Source organism: Magnusiomyces paraingens (assembly GCF_902498895.1).
Source record: "Magnusiomyces paraingens strain CBS 517.90 genome assembly, contig: contig1, whole genome shotgun sequence".
NCBI lineage: Eukaryota > Fungi > Ascomycota > Dipodascomycetes > Dipodascales > Dipodascaceae > Magnusiomyces > Magnusiomyces paraingens.
In genome coordinates, this window is record NW_022474067.1 from 1,971,030 (window position 1) to 1,995,000 (window position 23,971).

A 23,971-nucleotide genomic window follows, 5' to 3' on the forward strand; every position below is an offset into this window, starting at 1 on the left:
TATATATAATGAGTAATTTTTTTTTCCCCAATAATACTATAGATAAAACTTTTTCTTTTCCTTGTCCATCTCTGGTCTGTGCTCCCATTCAACTTCTTCACGAATACCTCTTTGCATTCGCTTTAATCTGAGAGTAAATTGAGGACCCAATTCTTGAAGCCCAACCTTTTCTTCGTTTCTGAAAATGTATCTATGCCTTCGGAAAAAGATAAAGTCACGCTGGTTATGCAAAGTGACGACTTGTCTACCTCTAAAGTCAGGTTGTTGTGGGAACAGTGCTTGGAATAACCGACCAACAGTCTTACCGAGTCTTGTTGTGAAGTTGTTGAGAACAAGCTCTGGAACGTGTGAAGTGGGCTTGCCGTGGCCAGGGATTTTTTCTGGGTACACAACAGATGATACACTAAAATAAAACGTGGGACCTGCTGGGAGATGGATAAAGGTGATGCCGTTGATTTTCTTCTTGTCCTCGTTAAGAATGATGAGATCTGTAAAATCTCTGTTTGTTGAAAATTCTGCCATGTGCTTAATTGTAAACTGCGGCTTGCGTGCAATAAAGGTCGAGTCTGGGATAATTTCTTGTAGCATTTCGGCAAACTTGTCTGCTTGTTTGCGTGCACCCACATTTGTAGTAATTAAAACCTTAGGTTTCACACCTTCATCAAAGTACTCTGCAAACTCGTCTTCACCCTCAACCTCAGCTCCCACACTTTCATCGTACTCGCGCATGTTCTCGATTGTTGACGGGACGTTTTGCTCCAAGCGCTCCTTTTTGAGTTCAGGGTTTTGGGCCTCTTCGCGAGCCCGCGCAGCACGCTTCTTGTGGCGCTCCTTGTTGACCATGTCGCGGTACTTGCCAACAACCTCCTCGCGCCGTATTTTATTTTTGATCTTGAAAGTTTTGCCGTTTGCTGTTCCTCGTGCCATTTTTTTGTGGGTATGATTGTGTTGATGATGAAGATTTGAGAATTTTTTTTTTTTTTTTTTTTTTTTTTTTTTTTTAACTGAGCCTAAAAATTTTTTTTTTTGGGCGATAAAATTTTAGAGAAAGCCGCACATTACACACGTGACTAAGCATTGAATTGTGAATCCAAATCACCACTGGTTAAAATCTCCATTTTACAGAAATCTCTTTTTAAAATCTCTTCTTACACAAATCTATTGAAACAAATTTTCAATGGCTCTAATGCCATTGGTTTTCCAGGAAACTACCTTGCCTTGCCACTTGCCTTTACCGCCACCTTTGACATCTGGCACGGCCTCTTTGACCTTTTTGGCAGCATCATCAATGGCTTCCTTACTAGTACCTGCAACAATAATGAGCCCACTTTCGGTAGCCTGGCCTCCAGCAAAAACAATGACAAAGGGACTAGGAGACTTGATTTGTTCAAGTGGTCCAAGTTCCTTTTCAACTGCACGGAAATAATCCATTGAACCCTTTGCGTTATAAACAACAACTCCGTTATAACCGTTTTCTGGGACTTCGGCAAAAGTACTGATCTTGGATTTAAGATCGTGGGCATCTTTAGCTGCCATTTCCAAAGACCAGTATTTTTCTGCGCTCTTTGCTGCTTTTAGTTGTGTGGAAAGCTCGCTAAGCTTAAGCTCAATATCCTCGGTGGTGCACGAGAGCGTTGAGTTAACTTTGCGTAAGTAGTCATTGGCTGCACGTGCATATTGCACAACTCGGTTTCCTGCCAAAAAAAAGATGCGACAGTTGGTGCCACGGATAGATTGAGTGTGATTAAAAAGAGTTAGTGCAGAGACGTGAGCTGTTGAGCGCAAGTGGGTTCCGCAGCAAGGGTTATTATCGAGAGAGCCGATGGTGACGTGTCGGATGACTCCTTTATCGGTGTTAGGGTCAATAATAGCTTCGGACTCTGGGGTCGCAAGAGATTGGTTAGAGTCTGGGATCTTGACTTCAATATCGAGGCAGTCGTTGATGGCATCGTTGATTTCTGCTTGGACTTGGTCGATTTCCTGCTGAGAAAGCTTACGTCCGATTTCAATGTAGTTGAAATTAGGCAATGCTGTGACTGCCTCGGAAACAGTTGTGGGTACGATAGCATCTGGAACAATCGTTTTGCCCATGCTCCAACTTAGAGTTGGAACATTACGCTTGTCTAAGATCGCAGAGAGAAGGTGTTGACCTGTATGCTGCTGCATATGGTCGAACCGGCGGGCCCAGTTAACGTGAACTTCAACGTCAGTTCCTGAAGCAATAAACTCAGGCGTTTCATGGAGAGCTGTGAGACCATTTCTTTTGACTGCAAATACTGGGATTTCCTTTTCAGAATCCTTAAGTTTAATAACGCCGGTGTCAGAAGGTTGACCGCCGCCTATAAGGTTTAAAAGGTGTTAAAAATGGCTAAAGTTTATGATAAGAAACTAACCCTCAGGGAAAAGAGTTGTGTCGGCAAGTTCAATTTCATATTTGGCGGGGTTTTCAGGAATGGTTTCCTTTTTGCCTTTAGAAGCCTTTTTGGTGGTATCTTTAGGGATTTCTGTACAGGAAATAACCTTTGTTGTGAGAGTCTTAAGATAAGAGTCAATCTGACAAGCAAGAAGACCGACGACGGCTGATGAATATTTGGACTTGAAAGTCTCAAGAGCTGAGGAGGTAGCAGAGGAGATGATGGGCCCTGGTGGAGTCATTATGAAGATGAATTTGATTCCCGATGACAATAAACTTGATGAGTATTGGACAGCAGAGGGTAGAGTTGAAGAGAGCCTTTTTTTTTATTTTGTTTTTCTTCTTTCAAACAGAGAGAGAGAGAGAGAGAGAGAGAGAGAGAGAGAGAGAGAGAGAGAGAGAGTCTTGTGAAAATAATAACCGCCACAAGAGTAAGTTGTAATTGCCGGGTTGAATTTTTTGTTTGTGACTCAGAATCACAGAGAGTTTTCATTCTTTTTTTTTTCTCACTCTTTTATGCTCAACCAATACTAAATGCTCAAAAATATAAAATAACATGAGTGCAATTCCTAGAGTATTAACTATTGCTGGTAAGTCAAATATAAAAAGCAAATTAATCCAAATCTAATATTTTTAAGGTTCCGACAGCTCTGGCGGAGCAGGCATTGAAGCAGACCTAAAGACAATGACTGCATATAACTGCTACGGTATGACGTGTATCACCGGTTTGACAGCGCAAAACACGCTTGGGGTTCAGGCAATTTACCCCGTGACTGATCAGTCGTTTTTGGAAAAGAGTTTAGAGGCAGTTTTTTCAGATGTTGGTGTGGATGCTATCAAAACCGGAATGATGTCTACAGTGGCCACTGTGGACACAATTGCTGCGAAATTAAAAGGATACCAAGATGGAAACAACCGGTTGAACCTTGTTGTTGACCCAGTGATGGTGTCGACATCTGGAGCAAACTTGATTCCAGAAGAGGCCGTGGATAAGTACATTGATATTTTGATACCTCTTGCTCGGGTGTTTACGCCGAACTTAATTGAGGCTAAATATATCTTGGAGCACTTGGAAAAGCGGAGGGCTGGTGAATTGTTGGTGTCTAATAAGTTTGAGATTAATAGCTTGGATGAGATGAAAGCAATGGCTAAGGAGTTACATGAGAGATTAAAGTGTGAGACTGTATTACTCAAAGGTGGCCACATTGCTTTCAATAAAAATCTAGAAGTTGAAAAGAAACCGACTAAAGAGGGCCGGGTTATTGTTGATGTTTTTTATGATGGCATTGAATTCCACATTTTACAGTCAGATTTTATAGAGACCAAGGCTACTCATGGAACTGGATGTACATTATCATCTGCAATTGCATGCAACTTGGCATTGGCCAATAGGAAGGAGAAGAAAACGCTAGTTAGAGCGGTTACAGACTCTGTTCACTATGTTCAAGAGGCTATTAGAACAGCTCATACTATTGGGCATGGGTTTGGGCCGGTAAACCACATGCATACATTACAGCACCGACCATTTGTGACAGGTAAGTTTGTGGACTATTTGTTAGGCCACCCCAAGGTGCGAGAGAATTGGGAGCGGTATGTTGGCCATGAGTTTACGCGGCGGCTTGCACACAATACACTGGACATTAAATCTTTCAAGTTTTTCCTTGAGCAGGACTACATTTACTTGAAGCACTATGCGAGGTGTTATGGGCTTGGGATCTACAAGTCTGATGATATGGAAACCATTACCAAGGGGGCCGGAGTGATTGAACACATTGCACATGAGATGCAGCTGCATGTTGGGTACTGCCAGGAGTTTGGGTTGACCATAAAAGATCTGGAGCGTGTGCAGGAAGGCCAAGCAACCTATGCATACTCGCGATGGTTACTAGAGGTTGGAGCCAAAGATGATTGGTTTGCATTGCAGGTAGCCTTGTCTCCATGTTTGTTTGGGTATTTGGAGGCAGCAGCCCGGTTGAAGCGAGATCCTCAGGCAGTATCAGGGCATGATAAAAATCCATATTGGAAATGGGTGGAAACGTATACGGCGCCTGATTTTGGAGAGGCAGCTGATGAGGGTCGAGAGATTTTAGAGGCAGGAGTACTGAAGCATTCTGTGGATAAGATTGAGATGCTGGTTGATATATTTGCGACTGCAACACGGATGGAATGTGAATTTTGGGATGCAGCTTTAGAGTATGGTAAAAAGGAGTAGTATTTGATTATGATGAGTATATATATATATATAAATATATATATATACAAAATGCGACTTTTAAACGAATAAATGGGCAGACTTTTTTTTTTTTTTTATATATATTGGAAAGGGCTTGGACATAAATAAATCTTTTTAATTCTCAAATGAGATTGGTGGGATTTTTTTCTTTAGGAGGGGGGGGGGGGGTGTTTAGGGAAGATGTTTTTGATATTCTAAAAAAAAAAAAAAAAAAAAAAAATAAAAAAAGGTCCAATACACGTGATTATTTAGGGTTAGGGTGAGATTTATTTTTTATTTATTATTGAGAAAGTCATCAAATTCCATTTTATTTTTTATTTTTTATTTTTTTATTTTTGCAACTCCTCCATTAAAACTAAAAAATAAAAAAAAATTTTCCATTTCTGCCAGCATTCAAAACTTTTTTTTTTATTTTTTTTTAAATATAAAAAAAAAATTTATCACCACCGCCACCCCTTTTATATTTTATATATTTATATATTTTAAACAAGCAATAATATTAGAATAACCAACTCTAAACAAGCAATTGAATACATTAAAAAAAGCCATTCCAATATTATACAAAGCACCATACAGGCTTCTATTCAATAAATCACATACACTTATATATATATATAAATAAATATATATATACATATATACACAAACAAACAATATCTTCTTCACTTGTCTATGCCTCCAGCACAGACCTCCAAGCAATCTTCATCTTCAAATACAAGCGACAACCACCAGCAAACTTCCCATTCAATTTCTAATACTAGTTTTACAAATCAAGCTCATTTTGTACCATCGTACCATGACCAAATATCTCGCGAAAATAGACGCCATTTAATTCAAAACCAACCCAGAATGAAAGAACGCGATCGCCGTGAACGCGAACATCAAGATTACAAGCGTCGTCGAAATGGCCCGCCAAAAGATTTATATGTATGCCTTCTTTTTTTTTTTTTTTTTTTTTTTTTTTGAATACTATCTATTTCAATATTCCATTTTTTTTTTATTACTAACTTTATAAAGAGACGAGATTTATCTCCACCGTATTCAAGAAGAGACAACCAGTACCCTTACTCATCATCTTCTTCATACGGCCACGATTACCCCCCTAGACCTTCCGGCTCTCACTACTCTGGCACTTCAGGCCCCAGTCGCCACCCGTCAGCTTATAATGACCCTCCTTACCCTCTTCGGTACTCAGACCGCCAGTATTCTTCTTCTGCAGCTTCCTCTTCTTCGGCTTTCCCGCCACCCTCAGACAGACGCAGCAACAATGACTACCCACCTTCCCATTTTTCCTCTGCAAAATCTTCATGGCAACAACGCAGCCATCCCTCTCTTCCACCAGCACCTCTCCAGTCTTCAGCAAGCTCCTCATCTATTATATCATCATCATCCTCTTTTTCTTCTTCTCCCTCCATGGGCCTACCGGTAGGAGCTGGCTCCTCGGCCCTCCCCTCGTCGTCGTCATCATCATCATCATCTGCCGCCGCTGCAGTTGCAGCTGCTGCCTCTGCTTCAGCAGCGGCTGCTTCTGCTGCTTCCATGGCTACCGGACCTTCGTCCTCGTCTTCTCACATTGCCCGCTCTTCTTCCACAAACTCTATTTACGATGATCACCACCGTGACTACCCTCCTTCAAAGTTTGGTCTTGACCGTGACCGTGATCATCTTCGTGATCGTGACCGTGACCGTGACCGTGACCGCGATAGAGATAGAGACCGCGACCGTGATCATATCCGTGACCGCAGACCTATTGGAGGTGACCGCGATAGAGACCGTGACCGTGACCGCGATGGCCTCTCTTCAGGATCCTCTTGGTACCCTGACCCAGAGTTTTCAGCTCGTCGTAGTGACTGGGACTACGACAGCAGACGACGGGTTTCAGATGACAAGCGCAGTAAATGGGGTGCAAATATAGGAATGGGCAGCATTAATAGCAGCAACAACAATAACAACAACAACAACATTAACAATAACAATAACAATAACAATGGCAACAACAACACCAACAACAACAACACTGGTGGCGAACACTCTCTTCCTCATAAACCTCCACCACTATCATCATCCAACTCATCGTCATCGGCCATTGGCTCTGGAAGCTTTTCTGGACCTTCTGGCTTTTCAGATTCGTTCCATTCATCAGCTCCATACTCTTCTCGTGTTTCTTGGGACCGCTGGGAACAAGAGCGTGATAGCCGTGATTACATACGTGACCGACGTGATAGAGACCTTTCGGAGCGTGAACGTGACCGTGACCGCGAACGCGACAAGGAAAGAGAAAGATTAAAATTTTCTTCTAATGTCAACAACTCGTCTTCATCTTCCAACCAAGCAAACTCATCTTCTCTTCAATCTTCTACCACGCCAACTCGAAGTTCAACTGGTGCTGTAGCCTCAACTCCTTCTTTAACCGCCCAAACAAACGGAAATAGTCCCATGTCGACCTCATCATCTTCAACTAGCGCAACTTCAGCTTACCCAGATAGGGACCGTGACTTACGACTACGAGACCATGATCGTGACCGCGACCGCGACCGCGACCGTGACCGCGACCGTGAACGAGATAGAGAAAGTGATAGGGATCGGGTACGTGACCGTGAGCGTGATTTTTCCATTAGAGAAAGAGAACGAGATCGTGACCGTGAGAGGGATCGTGACCGCCATGACCGCTTTGATCGCCTGGACCGTTCTTCATGGTGGGAATCTAGAGATCGCTATGAGCGTGACAGATATTCTCGTGGCCCGATCTCCAGAGACTCATATACACCATCTATTAATGACTCACGTCTTTCTTCCTCTCATGATTACATACGTGACAAGTCTTTAGACTCTGGACCGCCGGGATATCCATCGCGACCAAAGGAACCAGGAAGTGGCAGCATGCCTGAGCGATCACTCAAGCCTTACCGCAACGATGCACATGACAGGGCAGCAGGTGGATTCAGCTACCGCCCAACTAGACCCCTTTTCTTAGATGCTTCTAACACAATGCGCAAAGCAGTTTCAGAATCCAGTGCGTCACTTTCGGAAGGAATATTTACCACTACAGCCCCTCCCACTTCTACTAATAATAACGTCAACGCTACTACTTCTACTACCACTACCACTACCACTACCACTACCACTACTACTAGTAATAGTAATAGTAATAGCAGCAACAATAGCAACAATAGCAACAATAGCAACAATAGCAACAACAGCAACAACATCAACAACAGCAGCAACAGCAGCAACAGCAGCAACAGCAGCAACAGCAGCAACAGCAGCAACAGCAGCAACAGCAGCAACAGCAGCAACAGCAGCAACAGCAGCAACAGCAGCAACAGCAGCAACAGCAGCACCTCCATCAACACTACCGATACTAACAACAATACCAACAATACCAGCAATACCAGCAATATCAACAACACTAGCAATACTCCCAACACATCTTTAAATGTTGATAATAGCATTAAACCTCTACGTAGCGAATCAGTCGAACCAGGAAGTACTAACCCCTTGGCCACAGGTACCGGCAAAAACCCAAAGGGTGAAAAACAATCAAATGACGATGACTTATTCCCTCACCTTCTTGAAGAAACAACTACAGACTCAAAATCCAAGGCTGAAATTACAGCAAAGCTCAATTCGGCACGTTCTGGAAAATCCACTCCTTCTATTTTGCCTGGAGCTGTTACGCCCAAAACTCCATTGTCTATAACAAAAAAGCTCGACTCTCCTCCTCCACCAAAATCTCCCATGCTCAGTCCACATGAATCTTCTGCCAAACGAGAATCAACCAAACCAGTTACAGCTTCCAGTAAAGTCATGACTCGGCACTCTTCTACTCCAGCAACCATTGGGAAAAACACATATAAATCATCTCCGCTTGATAAAAAGCCTGCGAAAACAGACCAGCCTAAATCTTTTTTCGGAAACAATACTTCAGAACATTCTTCCAAAACATCTCCATCAAAAGATATTACACCATCATCAGCGACAATGAAATCTAGTTCGCCAGCACCTGACCAATCAACCAACTCAGAACTTGCTGATAAAGTCTCTTCATCTAAGCACTGGTCACCAATCCCATCAACTGAAACCCATGTAAAAAAGAAAGAGGATATACGACCGAATAAGTCTTTGGAATTTGAGAAAGAGAGTGATAAGAAGCTTATTGTTCTGAACAGTAGTGACACCAGTAAAGAGGAGCCGAAAAATTCTTTGGAATCTAGTAGGATTTTAGATAAATCAATACCAGCTACAGAGTTTAAAGTTTTGGAGACCCAGACTAAGGAAAAGAAAACTAAAGAGGAGCCAAAGACTGAATCTGAGGTTGAATCTAAGCCTGGTTCTAAAGTTGAATCTAAGATTGAGTCTAAGGTAGCGTCCAAGACAGAACTCAAAGAAAAGGAAACTGAGCGTGAGAAGTTTGCAATCACTGAACTTAAAGAAGTTGAGTCTAAATCTGAGCACCAAAAGACTAAGGAAAATGAAACTAAGACGACTGAGAACAAAAATATTTCATCTGAATCTCAGCTTGCTGAAGCTATTGAATCCAAAGAATCCTCTACTGATTTGAAAAAGCCCCCTCCTATTCTACCTTCAAAACAATCGTCTGTTTCTGAAAAACAAAAACTACTAGTCAAGGATGCCGAACATAAACCAATTTCCAATACTCCTCCAACAGCTCCAGCTGCTTTTAAAAAGTCTCTCATTACTTCTGCTTCATCATCACTCTCTTTGATTGACAAGCCGAAAGCTGCAGTCAAATCCACTTTGAGTTCTCCACCATCAAAACCCAAAGTTTCGCCGGAAATTTCTTTTGAGAAGCATTCTGTTCAGGATGAAGATGTTGTCATGGATGATGTTAGCATACAACCTCCAACACTTTTAGTTCAAACGAAGTCATCGTTACCGCCAAAACCTGAACCACACAAGGAGGAATCTACAGATCCTCTTCTACAATTGCCAGTAGCTAAAAAGTCACAATTACCGGTGGATGTTCTTCCAGTAAATGTTGAAAAGTCCAAGTCAATGGAGCCCAAAACAGCTCTTCCAGCTGTCAAACTTTCTCAACAGACCAAACCTGAATCTGGGGAATCCTCTAGCCAACAGCCTTCTTTTGAGACAACTAAAAAGTCAGCAGAGGTAGTTTCGCAGAGTGTTTCATCATCAATAGAGGCAACAATGGAAGTTACAGCAAAGTCTGCTGAAAAGCAGCTCCCTACTGGCCCTGCTGCTTTTACAAAGTCTGGCGAACCAGTTAAATCAGTTTCATCGCAAACGTTGAATTTTCAACAGCAGGCTGCAAACAAACCTAGAAAGATCATTCCAAGCGCAGTAAGTTTTGTTATTTCTTTTTTTCCCCTCCCCTCAAATGCTAACATTATTTAAAGGTTAAAACTGCAACTAAGACTACCATTCCAGAGGCGGAACCCAAACCTTTAGAGTTGAACTCTGAAAAACTACCCAAGAGTGTTGAAACTGAAACGTCGGTAATTCCCTCTGTTTCACCCCAGCAAGTCAAAACTGCCGAAAAGAACTTGGTTAAGGAAGTTGCACATGTTCAAAAGGTTCAAAGAGAAGAATCACCTAAGCTTGTTGAAGAGGCTGAGGTGACTAAGGTCGACGAAATCAAAGAAGAAAAGCCTGAGGAAGATGAGCTTCCGCTTATGTTCCCCTTGAATCGTCTTGAGCAGGGGATCTACGACCTTCAACAAATTCCTCATGATGAATTTGTCAAAGACATGAAGTACCTCACAAAGTCGCCAATCAAGTCACTTAATTCCTACCCATTCTATTACCGTAACATTGCAATGAACAATGCTACAGTCAAGCCAATTCTTAAGGAAACAATTTCTCACCATCGCCATGATCTTTATGAAAATAGCAAGGCTTACAAAAAACAGTTTGATGACATCAAGTCTGCGTGGCTCAAGTATTGCGATTACATGGACCGCAGTCAAAACATTAAGGTTTCTCAGCAAACTACTCCTACTCTTGCTCAACGGGAATTACCTTCTGTTGGTGGCAGTAGCTCTACCGGTCCACCAAGTAGCGGGGGCAGTGGGCGTCGTGGTCGTAACCATTATGGTGATTCTGTCCGCAGCGAGGCCGAGTTTTTGGAGATATTGGCCAACTTTGAGCGTGAAAGTGCTAGAGACCCTTCAGTACGGTCTAGCCTCACTTCGGCCCATGTCCCCAACATGATTTATGACCCTGTTGTTCGTGATGAGGTTCGCTACATGGATTCCAACAATTTTGTGGAAGACAAGTCGATTCCATATCACCGACTTATTACCGATAACATTGACAACTTTTCTCCTGAGGAACATGAGGCCTTTTGCGAAGCATATACAATATATCCTAAGCAATTTGGTCGCATTGCAAAGGCCATGGGTGGAAAGCGGTCATTTAACGATTGCGTTCTTCATTATTATCAGACGAAAAAGCAGGTTGATTACAAAACTATGCTTCTTAATAAAAATAGAAGAACTACTCGCAAGGGTCGTAAGAAACAGCAAAAGGAGAAACAACAGAGACAGGAAGCAGCAGCAGCAGCGGCAGCAGCAGCAGCTGCGGCGGTCACAGTGGCTCCTGCAACACCTACTGTACCCACGCCTGCTACAGCTACTCCAGCATCTGTGCCCCCATCAATTGCAGGATCTACTCATTCCTCAACTCCTGGTACAGCTACTACTTCACCTGCACTTCCAAACGGCAGTCTTGAGCTCCGAACAGCCACTATTCCAGACTTGATTGTACCACCTATACAGAATGTTATTGATACTTCAGCAGTTGGCACCCCAGAGTCTGGTACACCTTCAGTGATAGTTGTGATTCCATCGGGGGGTGCTACCACTGCTACACCTTCGATGCCTTCTGGCGTTTCTGGCAAGCGGAAAACTCCTGAGGATGATGCACGCGCCGATGCCAAAGCAACTAAGAAGCCTCGTGGAACCAAGAGTAGTCGCAGCACGCGGTCACGCGACAAGAAAAAGGCAGAGGAAGAACTTGCCTCTGCAACTCAATCGCCTGCTCTGCAGTCCACACCTACACCTATCGTTGAAGGCCACGATGAATCACCTGCAGTTCCATCTAACCAAATTCAAGAGTTGTATCAACAAGGTGCTCAGCGTCAAGAGACTTCGGAACACTCACAGTCCCAGCAAAACCATGCTCATCCTCAACGGTCCTCGAGTTACTGGACTGTTAATGATTTGAATCTTTTCCAAAAACTTTTGTCTAGTTATGGTACTGACTGGGAAAGCATTTCCAAGCACTTTAAATCCAAGAGTGCTGTGATGGCTAAAAACTGTTTTGGGAAAAACGCTGAAAAGCGCAGTTGGATCAAGATTGCAGAAGATGCTGATGACCGTATCAGCAAAGGTCTTCCCATGCCTCCTCCACCTCCCATTTTGGAAGATGATAATTCACATCCAACTCGTCGTACTAGGAACAAGGGAGCTATAGACCACCAGGCAGCTACTGCAGCTGCTGAAAAGCAACCGTCACCAGCTTTTGCGGTTTCTCTTCATACTGAAGAGTCTCAGCCCACCAAGTTCGTTTCACCACCTCAACAGCCGGCTGCTGCTTTTGCAGAGGTTGCATTAATGAGTGCTTTAGATAAGAAGAGACAGTCTCAAGTTCTTCAGTCTCCTATTGTGGCTCATGCCCAGGTACAACAACCTACTCCTGTACTACAGCAACCACCACCACAGCTTCAACCACCACCACCACAGCAGCAATCGCAACAACAGAAGCAGCCTCGTGATTTTATTGCGCGCATTCAAGTCAATGACCAAAGCGCAGCATTTGCAGAAGCTGAAAGACGTGCTATAGCTCAGAATGAAGCTCGTGCTCAAGCTGAGCTGCAAATGCGTGGTCAAGCTGCACCGAAACCTGTCACTGGTTATGTTTCTGGAGATGCCCGTCAGCATTTGGCTCAGCAGCGACAATTCACTTTGAACTCTGCAGCTCAGCCAACTTCGCAGTATTCATACAATACCCCTGCCCCTGCCCCATCTCATGTTTCTCCCATTCAGCAGCTATTGCAAGCTACGAGCGAGGATACCAAGAATAATGAGACTCCTAGAGTACTGCCACCACTTTCTCATTCGGAAAAGCCACCGCAACCAGTACCATCAGTTGTCACAACGACAATAGCACCCTCATCCTCAACATCTCCACAAACAGAAAAGAGTCCGCTTTACAATCTTCCGCCGCCCACGTCGTTTGGTACCAATTCCCGTACGACTGGATTTTATCTACCTAAGCCCAAAATCCCAGGGGCTTATGAGCAGCAGCAGCAGCAACAACAACAGCAACAGCAACAACAGCAGCAACAACAGCAGCAACAACAACAACAAGAGAATGCACGGGCTCAGCTACATGAGATGGAACGCCTCAAAAAAGAGAAGGAGAAAGAGCAGGAATTTGAGCGCCAGAGACAGGAAAGTCTTTTAAAGGCTCAACAGCTTCGGCAGCAGCAGCTGGATGAACTTCAAAAGGAACAACAGCGTAAGCAGACGGAACAAAATGAGAGGCTGAAGGAACGCAAGTTGGAACAAGAACGAGAAGAAAGACGGCTTAAGGAGGAACGCGAATTGCAGCAGCGCCGAGAACAAGAAGCTCGCGAGAGAGAGATTTTGTTACAAAAGCAGCGTGAAAACGAGGCCTACATTCGTCAACAAAACTATCAGCAACCGCTTTATGGCACCATCTCGAACGAGCGCGGTGCTTATCCACAGCAAAATGGTGGTCCTTTTGTTGCACGAACCAGCATGCCTTCTTTGGCTAGTTTGTCTGAGGTTGCTGTTAATGCCAATGCGTATCAATCATTACCGTACAGAAATACGAGCCCAGCAGTTGCAACTGCAACAATGCCTGCATCAACAACCACATCAACAACAACTTCTCAGCGCAAGAGCAGTACCAACTCTATTTCCAACATTTTGAACCCTGTTCAGGATTCTGCAGCGTCTGAGCCCGGAACTTCATCTGTACGAGCTACTGCTTTGCCACCATTGCCAACCTCTGCCAATAACAATGGCAGTGGAAGTAATGTCAGCAGCAGTGGCAGCACTTCCTCTGGCACTAATGACAGACCATGGTACGATCCTGTTCGACAAGGAAACGCATACTCTGCATCACAATTTGGCAATAAGACTGCTCAGGCTGCTTACTTGCCTCCATTGCAACCTCTTCCTTCACGTGCCAGCATTGTTGACACACTTTCAAGTCGGTATCCGCCTTTATCTAGTATTCGACATTCACCTGAGGGCACAGCAACCCAATTGCATCCGGCATCGTACCGCTCTGCACACAATACAAGCCCGGCGTCATTATCCAACATTTTATCGCCTAGCGAAAGCACTACTCCAGTTTCCGCAGTGCCACCACAAGGTTCTTCTTCTGTGAACATGTCTCTCAACAGTTCTAGTGGTAGTTTTTTGCCAATGCCTCCGTCGCTTGGTAGTGGTGTGCGTGGCAGTGATAGTATTCGCCGGGCCGTATCGCCGTCGACTCCATATGTTGCTTCTACCGGAGGGGCTCAAATTCATTCTCATGTACACCAGCAGCAACATCCGGCATATGCGATACAGCAGCAGCAGCAGCAGCAACAACAATATGCTGGTGGCATTTATAGCAGTCACTACAGATTTCCAGATCAAGCTGTTGACCAAAGTGATGCCTCTGCACGTGCGAGTTCTACAATTGGGAGCGGAGCTGCTGCCTCACAGTCTTCCATGTCTACGACACAAGGGAATGCTATCTCTGGGCTGGCAGCTCTTTTGAGCAGTAGTCCGCATTCTTCTGCTGGGGGCCGGTTTGGCTACGATTACACGTCTCGCGAGAGCAACGAGCGAGGGGGATACCCAACCCAGTATCCTCATTCATACCAGCAACAGCAGCAACAACAACAGCAGCCGCAGCAGTCGCAACAACAACAACATCATCCTTATCCCTATCCATATCATCATCATCAGCAACCACCAAAGTAAAAAAAAGAAAATCGCATTTTTAGTGAAGTAGAATTTTGAACATGTTTAATATTGTAATAAAAAAATAAAATAATACATTTAAGAAAGACTCTTATTCATAAAACGTCTTCTGGTAAAGGCCAGCCAGTACTTGTTGGGAACTTTTTCGCCATTGGGGTACACTCTGGAAATCAATCTAAGAGCGAGTTCTTGTCGGAACTGAGTGAGGTAAGAGCGAAGGGTATCAGCCTCAGTTCTGTCTCTTGGAGGAGCGTAAAGAGCGTTAAGAGGAAAGCTTGCATCACCTGGAATGGTGAAGTGTTCAACAGCAAGGGTATTAAGGATCTTGTTGGCTTCGTTGGGAGGGGTTGTTGGTTTCAGCTTGTTGAGGCAGTCGGAAATAAAGAGAATTCCATAGATGAGAGTACGGTCTGCAGGACCCTTGATTTCAAAGTTGCGGAAAAAGGAGTTTGCACGGAATAAATCGAGAATCTCATCCAGAATGTCGTAATCGTCACTGCAAGGGTATGCGGGTCCGCGAAATTTGGTCTTAAGGGGAAGGACAGCAAAGTTGCCAATGACGCGGTCATCAGCGCCTTCAACAAGGAAAGTAGAATGGTAGGCCTAAAGAGATATTTATTAATTTTGAAATAATTAGAGAAAAAGATTGGAATTTTTTTTTTAGGGAATTGAAACTCACAGGCATTGTAGATTTATATATTGAATGATATGTGAAGAGACGCAGGATATATTTTTCTTTTTTATTTTATTTTATTTTTTTTTTTTGGAATTGAAATTGAAATTGAAATTGAAATATTTGGCAAAAAATGGCGATGGTTTTTGGTGGATTGGACGAGTGCGTGGTTTTCCAAGAAGGCTATACGATCCACGTGACCGTGTAATGTAACAAAAAAGCGGCAATATTTATTTACCAGGTAAGCTAAAAACCTACCTAGTAAATTGAATAAAAATTTTGAACACCCAAACAAAAACAGTGTGCTGAGGGCCCTCTTGTAAATTTTGTTATCACAACAAAACCTCCTCTTTTTTCCCACCAAAATATCGCCATCAAGGGATTTCTTTGCCCACACCAGAAACTCGCATACAATTCGTCACTACCAAGGAACATCTCCATATTTGTTCATGTATATATATACGTAGATCCAGAGTACGTGTATATATACTTCATATATATATCACATATATATCTTTTCTACTACGGTGGTTTCCCTCTTACGTTCATTTTTGAGTTCCAGTCATTCTTTTAATAATAATAATAATAATAATAATAATAATAATAATAATAATAATAATAATAATAATAATAATAATAATAATAATAATAATAATAATAATAATAAGCAAAACCACACGTTAAATGGATGGAAATAGCCACTTTAATAATCACTCTTCGCATAAACAGCCTCGACCTTCTCAATCTATTCCTCAGCTAGCGTCCCAGTTTCAAGCAACATCTCTGCATCCTACAAGTTCATTTAACTTTGCCCATCAGGGCAACTTTCAACAGGGACTCTCGCCACAGCAGCAGTCACCGCCACCGCAGCAGCAACAACAGCAGCAGTCACCGCCACCGCAGCAGCAACAACAGCAGCAACAGCATCCACAAAACTCGCTACAACAGCAGCAACAACAGCAGCAGTACCATAATCCCTCTGCAACAGCTGCCGCTGCCGCTGCTGCCGCTGCTGCTAATGCTTCTTCGTCTGCAACGTCTTTAGCTTCGACCTCTTCATCCACAAGCCCACAGCGGCCACTTGGTCCTTCTACTCGCGATACAGCTTTTACAAATATATTTGGGTTTTCGCGACCCCAGCCTTCAATTTCTGGCCCAGCTTCGGGGAATGGCTCAACAACAACCACTTCTGATCGTCATTTCTCATCTGGCAATAACAATAACAATTCATTTGGTTATTCTCAGGCTGGCACTTTCCCAGATCATCACCAATTTGCTTCAAATATAACAAGTAGTGGCGGTTCTTCAGGGGGAGGAGGAGGAGCCATGCCTTTGTCTTCTTTGCCTTCCCCAATAAACATGTCACAGATTCCACCTGTTCCAGTAACGACTAAATTCAATAGCGCTTATGATGAGAGCATGAATAACCGAATTTATGCTAACGGTGCAAATTATAACAACTCTTCTAATACTGGGTTCCCGAGGCCAAATCGCTCGGAATCGCCCGCACCTAGTCCATTTTCGGTTCCACCGGGCCAACAGCAGCAACAACAACCTCAACCTCAACCTCAACCTCAACAGCAGACGTTTTACTCTCCGCCGCCCATTGCTCAGATCCCGCACCGACCAGGGTCTGCGGGACCTCAACTGCAGCCCGCATTCCAGCAGCAAGATATAAATAGAAATTTTGATTTTGCTTCAGCCAACCATCACCGCCAACAACAGCAACTGCAACAGTTTGCGCACGGCGGCGGGGTACCACATCGCCCGAGTCTCCAAACCTCCCACCAGTATGGTTCATTGCCTCGATCTCCTTCCTTGCCTGCTAATCACTTGTCTGCTCAGCTTAATCAAATTTCTCAAAACCAAAGCCAACAACAACAACAGCAGCAGCAGCACCAACAACCCCGGTCTGCATCTGGTGGCAACATGCCTTCTCATGTACCTGTACCACATGCTGTGAGACCTCCTGCTAGTCAGTACAATCCAAACGTAATTCCTGCTCTTCCTGCGCCGTCCACTCGGAGCATGTCCCTTACATCGGCGTCTCGGCCTTCAGGGCCTATGGATCGGGATTTACATGGACGAAGTCAAACAATGACTCTTTCAGGCCGAATTATTCCGCGCCGACAGGGGATTGAGATGCTTCCTCATTTGCACCCAAATACTGCTTCGTCCAGTGGTAACAATACCAATCAGCGATCAACGTCGACTGGGTCTGCATCGTCTTCAACATCACTAGTTCCTATCAAGGGAGTTAAGTCTAAGAATCAAAGATCTACATCGACATCTTCGCGTGCCTCAGAAGAGGGAGTTTCGCTTTCGGACCCTGCTCCCATGTTCCCGTCGCCATCGTCTCATGGGTCGCCCAATTCGTCTTTTTCACGTGGAACTCCGTTCCCAGCACCAACTACCATTATTACTACTTCGCGTCGATCACCACTTGTTAAGCCGGCCTTTTTGTCTAAAGTAGCCCAAGCCTTTCAGCAGCGCATTGTTCTTCGGGACCGAGTCAAAAACGAGTTGACTTATACAAAGGCCTTTACTGGTATTGAGGCGATAGACTTAATTTGCTACATTATTCAGAGCACGGACCGCAACATGGCTCTACTTCTTGGGCGTGCATTAGATGCGCAAAAGCTTTTCCACGATGTTACTTATGAGCACCGACTGCGGGACCGCCCCGATGAGGTTTACCAGTTTAACGAGATTATGGTGGAGCGTGAAGAGGATGAGCATGGCCACATGTCTAATAGTCTTAGCAATAGTGTGACTAGTATTTCTAGCATGAATTCAATTACAGCTACGACTACTGGTGGCACTCTTGTTAACGCTGTTATTCCTAATACTGGCACTAAAGGTGCTGTTTCTTCTCATGCAGCTAATGAGCGTGCAAATAGCGTTAGCAGTGTCAATCAGCATCAGGGTCAGCAACATCAAGGCCACCCTGAACATTCGAAAAAGTCTGAAGCCACATCTGTTCCTGTCAATGGTATTTTTGTCCTTTTAACTAAGTGTTATTCTCCCACGTGTAGGCCAGACCGCCTTTGTTATTCAGTTGGATGTCCAAAAAGGTTGGAGCAGCAAGCAAGATTGAACATAAAGCCTAATTCTGTTTTAAAGCGGGCTGAAAGTCGATTGTCGCTTCATGGTGATGATGAAAAAGAGCACAAACTGTGGATTCATACAGTATCAAAGGATATTGTGGACAGTGTGAGTGACAAGGAGAAAAAACGACAGGAGGTGATTTGTGAACTGATTTACACTGAGCGAGATTTTGTCAAAGACTTGGAGTATTTGCGGGACTTTTGGATCAAGCCATTACAGGTGGGCAACATTATCCCTGAGTCTCGTCGGAAAAGCTTCTTGAACCAAGTGTTTGGAGTTATTCCTGAGGTTCATGCGGTCAACATTAAGTTAGCGGATGCACTGACAAAGCGGCAGCAGCAGGCTCCGATTGTTGACCAAGTTGGAGATATATTTTTGGAGTATGTGCCCAAGTTTAAGCCGTTTATTGAGTACGGCAAGAAGCAGGTATATGCCAAGTATGTGTTTGAGGGGGAGAAGAGCAATAATTCAGCATTTGCCAAGTTTGTTGATGAAACTGAGCGGAAGAAGGAGTCTCGGAAGCTTGAGTTGAATGGTTATTTGACTAAGCCGACGACGCGGTTGGCGCGATACCCGTTGTTGTTGGATGCAATTTTGAAGGCGACAGATGATTCGAATCCAGACAAGGAGAATTTACCCAAGGCTCGGACGCTTGTACGAGAGTTTTTGACGCAGTTGAATATTGAGAGTGGACGGTCTGAGAACCGGCAGCAGTTGATGCAGTTGAATAATAAGATTCAGTTCCGACCGAATGAGCGTGTTGATTTGAAGTTGACAGATGAGAGCCGACAGATTATCTTTAAGGGGACAATGAAGAAGCGTACTGGAGATAAGGAGAATCAAGGAGATGTTTTGATTTACTTGTTTGACAATAGTTTGTTGTTTCTTCGGCCTAAGATTGTGAATAAGCGTGAGAATTTAAATGTTTATCGCAAGGTAAGGGGTTTCTTTTTCTTTTTCTTTTTCTTTTTCTTTTTCTTTTTCTTTTTCTTTTTCTTTTTCTTTTTCTTTTTCTTTTTCTTTTTCTTTTTCTTTTTCTTTTTCTTTTTCTTTTTCTTTTTCTTTTTCTTTTTCTTTTTCTTTTTCTTTTATTTTATTTTACTAACTTTACAGCCTATTCCTCTTGAACTTTTGGTAATTAATGAAAGCGATGAAGCGCCACCAAAGGGGGCGACACGTCGTACGTCTTCTTCTCTTATTTCTACAGCTGCTAAGGTTGCGCCGTTGAAGGAAAATGCGCAGAACCGATACCCTATAATGTTTCAACACCTTGGACGACGGGGGTACGAATTGATTTTGTACACATCGTCGTACATTAGCCGAAAGAAGTGGGTGGAGAATATTATGGACCAGAAGAAGGTTCTTATTGAGAAGAGTGATGTATACACACAACACATTTTGATGCAACGGTTTTTTGATCCGTCGAATCGGGTGAATTGTGTGACACCTTTTGATGGTGGGCGCAAGTTACTTTACGGGACGGATAATGGTATTTGGATTTCAGATACCAAGATGTCAGCGGATGGTGCTGGTCGGGTGACTACGAAGCCTGTTCGGGTGATTAATGTGTCTTCAGTGTCTCAGATTGATGTGATTGAGGAGTATAATATGCTTCTTGCCATGTCTGAGAAGACACTTTACACTTGGCCGCTAGACTGTTTAGAGACGTCTGATCCGATTGGGAATGAGCGCCGGGCACGCAAGGTGATTGGGCACATTAATTTTTACAAGGTTGGTCTTGGGAAGGGGAAGATTTTGGTGTGTACTGCAAAGAATGGGTCATCGACGTCGACGTTGAAGGTTCTTGAGCCTGCGGATCCTACTCCTAGGGGGAAGAGGCCACCGTTGCGCAAGCTTTTACGGACTCAAGCAGAGGGGCTTGCAGTGCTTAAAGAGATGGTTGTATCGAGTGAGATTGTTTCAATTAATTTTTTGACCAACAATTTGTGTGTTGGGTGCACCAAGGGGTTTGAGATTATGAGTTTGGACACTTATATGTCAGAGTCAGTGCTTGCACTTGCGGATACTGCGCTTGATTTTGTGACTCGACGGGAGACGGTAAAGCCTATTGCGATTTACAGGTTACAGAGTGAATTTCTGTTGAATTACAGTGACTTTTCATTTTATGTGAATGCCAGTGGGTGGTTATCACGGCCCAAGTGGATTATTCATTGGGAGGGGTTGCCTCAAGGGTTTGCCATGTCGTATCCCTATATTATTGGGTTTGAGCCTAGTTTTGTTGAGATTCGGCATATGGAGACTGGGGAGATTGTACGGGTGATTACTGGAGAGAACATTAGGTTTTTACATGAGAATACGCGGGAGATTATGTATGCTTTTGAGGATGAGAATGGGTACGATGTTGTTGCATCTTTGGATTTCTGGCAGAAGGAGAAGAAGCAAGGGGGTAGTGGTGGAGTGAAGAAGAGTAGTTTAGATGAGAAGGAGGGTGAGTAAAAAATGATTGATTTATATTTATATGTTTATTTATATATATATATATATATATATATATATATAAGTTTGTGTAAGAAGAAGAAGAAGAAAAAGAAGAAGATGATGAAGAAGATGAAGATGAAGATAAAGATGATTTAATAATAATAATTTTTAAATGAATATTAAAAGTGGGATTATAATTATAATCATGAAAAAAAAAAAAATAAATAAATAAATAAAAAAAAAAAAAAAAAAAAAAAAAAAAAGGGCTTAGCTCGGAACGGAGAGTTTAATTTTTTATTTTATTTTATTTTATTTTATTTTATTTATTTGTTTATTTATTTGTTTATTTATTTGTTTATTTATTTATTTTTTTATTTATTTATTTATTTATTTTTTTCACATGGACGGCAGAGAATCGGCAAGATTAAAGAGCCGATGATCATGAGTGCGTTTTTTAGCTACGGCTGAAGGCCACCCGGGTTATTGGGGTTATTGGGGTTATTTAGGTTATTCGGGTGTTATTAGTACAATAATTTGAAAGAGGATAATGATGAAGAGAAATGATTAAGAATAAGAAAGAAAGAAAGAAAGATATATATATATATATATATATATATATAATGGGGGGTTTTAAAAGATTGTTTATTTAAATTGAAGTAGAATGATTATGATAATTATGAGAGAGAGAGAGGTAGATTTAATGAGATAATATAGTTAAGGTTAATAAGATTTAGTTAAATATTTAAAGTCTTTTTTATAATTTTAAGTTAAGATTATTATTATTATTATTAAAATATATTATTAAAATATTAATTAATTGAAGATTTGAAAATTGAATATATATATATCTATATATATATATTTATTTATACTTTATTTGATAATAATAATAATAATAATAATAATAATAATAATAATAATAATAATAATAATAATAATAATAATAATAATAATAATAAATACCAACATTTTGAAGAATATTTTGGGTCGGTCAGTCCAACAATAATATTAACAACAACAACAACAACAACAACAACAACAACAAACAACAACTAGTAAAGCTGCTTCTGGTGTAGCTGAATTTGGTAAGCCCATACAAAAAAAAAAAATGAAAAAAATGAAAAAAATAAAAAACATAAAAAAAATAAAAAAATTGCAATTGAATGTGAAAGCGGCACTTTTTATTTTATTAATTTATTAATTTATTTATTAATTTATTTATTAATTTATTAATTTATTTATTTTCCAAGGGTCCTTTTTTTTTTTTTTTTTTTTTTTTTTTATTCTTTCTCTAAATATATATATATATATATAAAACCAATTTAAAAAAAAAAAATAACTTATCATAAAATTACTTTCGTCAGGTTTTTATTTTTTATTTATTTATTTTTATATTTATTTGTTGTCTTCTACAATTTTTTGTTGTATTTGTTATTGTTGTTATTGTTGTTATTTTTTTTTTTTTTCACATTCCATCAAAAAAAAAACAAAAAAAAAAAAACACACCGACAAGCCCCTCTTTTTGTTTGGTTGCTGCTGCTGCTGCTGCTGCTGCTACTGATGCTGCTACTACTATCAAAATAAAATAAAATAAAATAAAATAAAATAAAATAATAAATAAATAAATCAATTTCAAATAGTAAATTTACTTTTAAAAGTAAGTAAATGATAATAAATTAATTATAATAATAAATTAATTATAAATTAATTAATCCCTCCCCTTTATATATATATATATATATATTTATATAAATTCTTATAACCATCCATTTTTTTTTTTATTTTTCAACCCCTTTTTTTTTTTTTTTTTTTTTTTTTTTCTTTCTTTTCCCTCTTTTCCTCTTTTCTTTTTTTTTTTTTTTTTTTTTATATAAATTTATAAATATTAATATACTTATATACTTATATACTTATATATCTATATATATATTTATATTCTTTCTCTTTCATCCCTCTCTTTTTTTTTTTTTTTTTTTTTTTTTTTTTTTTTTTTCTCATCTTCTTAATCATTCTCATCTTCTAAAACTATGCCAGTGATCCATTCTCTACCTGAGTCTCTGGTACAAGCCTTGACTTTCCAAACTCCCTCTTTAGACCGTCCCTTTGGCTTTTACCTTTGGGATGTTGTCTCATTTGCTATCCATAGACTTTCAGGAGGTTATGACCTTAATAAATTTGAATTTGTTGCAGGTCAAGTCCCCTTTTCAACTCTTGCCCCCGTCGTCGCCATCATCACCTCTTATTATGTGATTATTTTTGGTGGACAGGCAATCATGACTGCCACTGGCAAATCTCCAATTAAACTTGCAAAAATCTTTCAAATTCATAACCTTAACCTAACACTTTTATCTTTGACTTTATTACTATTGCTGGTTGAACAACTCATCCCCATTTTGGCAAGAGAAGGTTTGTTTTATGCTATTTGCAACTCTGGTTCTTGGACACAACCTATTGTTCTTGTCTATTATCTTAACTACCTTACAAAGTACTTGGAATTTATCGATACCGTCTTTTTGTTTTTGCGCAGAAAACCTTTGACGTTGCTCCATACATATCACCATGGTGCAACTGCTCTTCTTTGCTACACCCAACTTCTTGGCCATACCTCTGTTTCTTGGGTCCCTATTTCTCTTAATCTTTTTGTTCATGTGGTTATGTACTGGTACTATTTCCAGTCATCTCGTGGAATTCGCATTTGGTGGAAAGAATGGGTCACTCGTCTTCAAATTATCCAATTTGTGATTGACTTGTTTTTCATTTACTTTGCCACTTATACTTACTACGCTACAAAGTACAATATCACTTTCCTTCCTACTTTTGGTACTTGTGCTGGTGAAGAGTTTGCTGCCATGTCTGGTTGCTTCATTTTGACTTCATATTTGTTTTTGTTTATTGGCTTTTACATTCGTGTTTACACCAAGGGCAAGAAGCGCAGTGCTGCAGAGAAAAAGAGAAATGTTGTTGTTGACAAAGAGGCTACTGTTGGTGTTGCTTCTGGATCAACTGTTTCTCCAGCTTCTACTGTTTCCAAGTCTCGCAAAGCGTGATTTTGAAAAAATGATTGGGAGTTAAAGAGAAAAGGATAACAAAAAAAAAAAAAAAAAAAGAAGAAGAAGAAA

At 41.3% G+C, this 23,971-nt stretch overlaps 7 protein-coding genes across 7 annotated transcripts; 4 read left to right on the top strand and 3 right to left on the bottom strand.

Moving 5' to 3' along the window:
* Window positions 1-36: 36 nt before the first annotated feature.
* SAPINGB_P000591 (uncharacterized protein) lies at window positions 37-927 on the bottom strand (the record flags this gene model as incomplete). Its single annotated transcript, XM_031995314.1, has 1 exon — window positions 37-927. The coding sequence occupies one exon, from the start codon at window positions 925-927 to the stop codon at window positions 37-39; it is 891 nt and encodes a 296-aa protein (XP_031851205.1).
* Window positions 928-1,158: 231 nt separating this feature from the next.
* SAPINGB_P000592 (uncharacterized protein) lies at window positions 1,159-2,655 on the bottom strand (the record flags this gene model as incomplete). The annotated part of the gene is made up of 2 exons (XM_031995315.1): window positions 1,159-2,339; window positions 2,394-2,655. The coding sequence occupies 2 exons, from the start codon at window positions 2,653-2,655 to the stop codon at window positions 1,159-1,161; spliced, it is 1,443 nt and encodes a 480-aa protein (XP_031851206.1).
* Window positions 2,656-2,969: 314 nt separating this feature from the next.
* Window positions 2,970-4,625, top strand: SAPINGB_P000593 (uncharacterized protein; the record flags this gene model as incomplete). Its single annotated transcript, XM_031995316.1, has 2 exons — window positions 2,970-3,003; window positions 3,052-4,625. 2 exons carry the CDS (start codon window positions 2,970-2,972, stop codon window positions 4,623-4,625), a joined length of 1,608 nt encoding a protein of 535 aa, XP_031851207.1.
* A 693-nt stretch (window positions 4,626-5,318) lies between these two features.
* SAPINGB_P000594 (uncharacterized protein) lies at window positions 5,319-14,632 on the top strand (the record flags this gene model as incomplete). Its single annotated transcript, XM_031995317.1, has 3 exons — window positions 5,319-5,573; window positions 5,664-9,968; window positions 10,025-14,632. 3 exons carry the CDS (start codon window positions 5,319-5,321, stop codon window positions 14,630-14,632), a joined length of 9,168 nt encoding a protein of 3,055 aa, XP_031851208.1.
* Window positions 14,633-14,710: 78 nt separating this feature from the next.
* Window positions 14,711-15,317, bottom strand: SAPINGB_P000595 (uncharacterized protein; the record flags this gene model as incomplete). Its single annotated transcript, XM_031995318.1, has 2 exons — window positions 14,711-15,235; window positions 15,312-15,317. The coding sequence occupies 2 exons, from the start codon at window positions 15,315-15,317 to the stop codon at window positions 14,711-14,713; spliced, it is 531 nt and encodes a 176-aa protein (XP_031851209.1).
* A 672-nt stretch (window positions 15,318-15,989) lies between these two features.
* SAPINGB_P000596 (uncharacterized protein) lies at window positions 15,990-20,870 on the top strand (the record flags this gene model as incomplete). The annotated part of the gene is made up of 2 exons (XM_031995319.1): window positions 15,990-19,349; window positions 19,527-20,870. 2 exons carry the CDS (start codon window positions 15,990-15,992, stop codon window positions 20,868-20,870), a joined length of 4,704 nt encoding a protein of 1,567 aa, XP_031851210.1.
* A 2,009-nt stretch (window positions 20,871-22,879) lies between these two features.
* On the top strand, window positions 22,880-23,899 carry SAPINGB_P000597 (uncharacterized protein; the record flags this gene model as incomplete). The annotated part of the gene is made up of 1 exon (XM_031995320.1): window positions 22,880-23,899. The coding sequence occupies one exon, from the start codon at window positions 22,880-22,882 to the stop codon at window positions 23,897-23,899; it is 1,020 nt and encodes a 339-aa protein (XP_031851211.1).
* Between the last annotated feature and the right edge of the window lie 72 nt (window positions 23,900-23,971).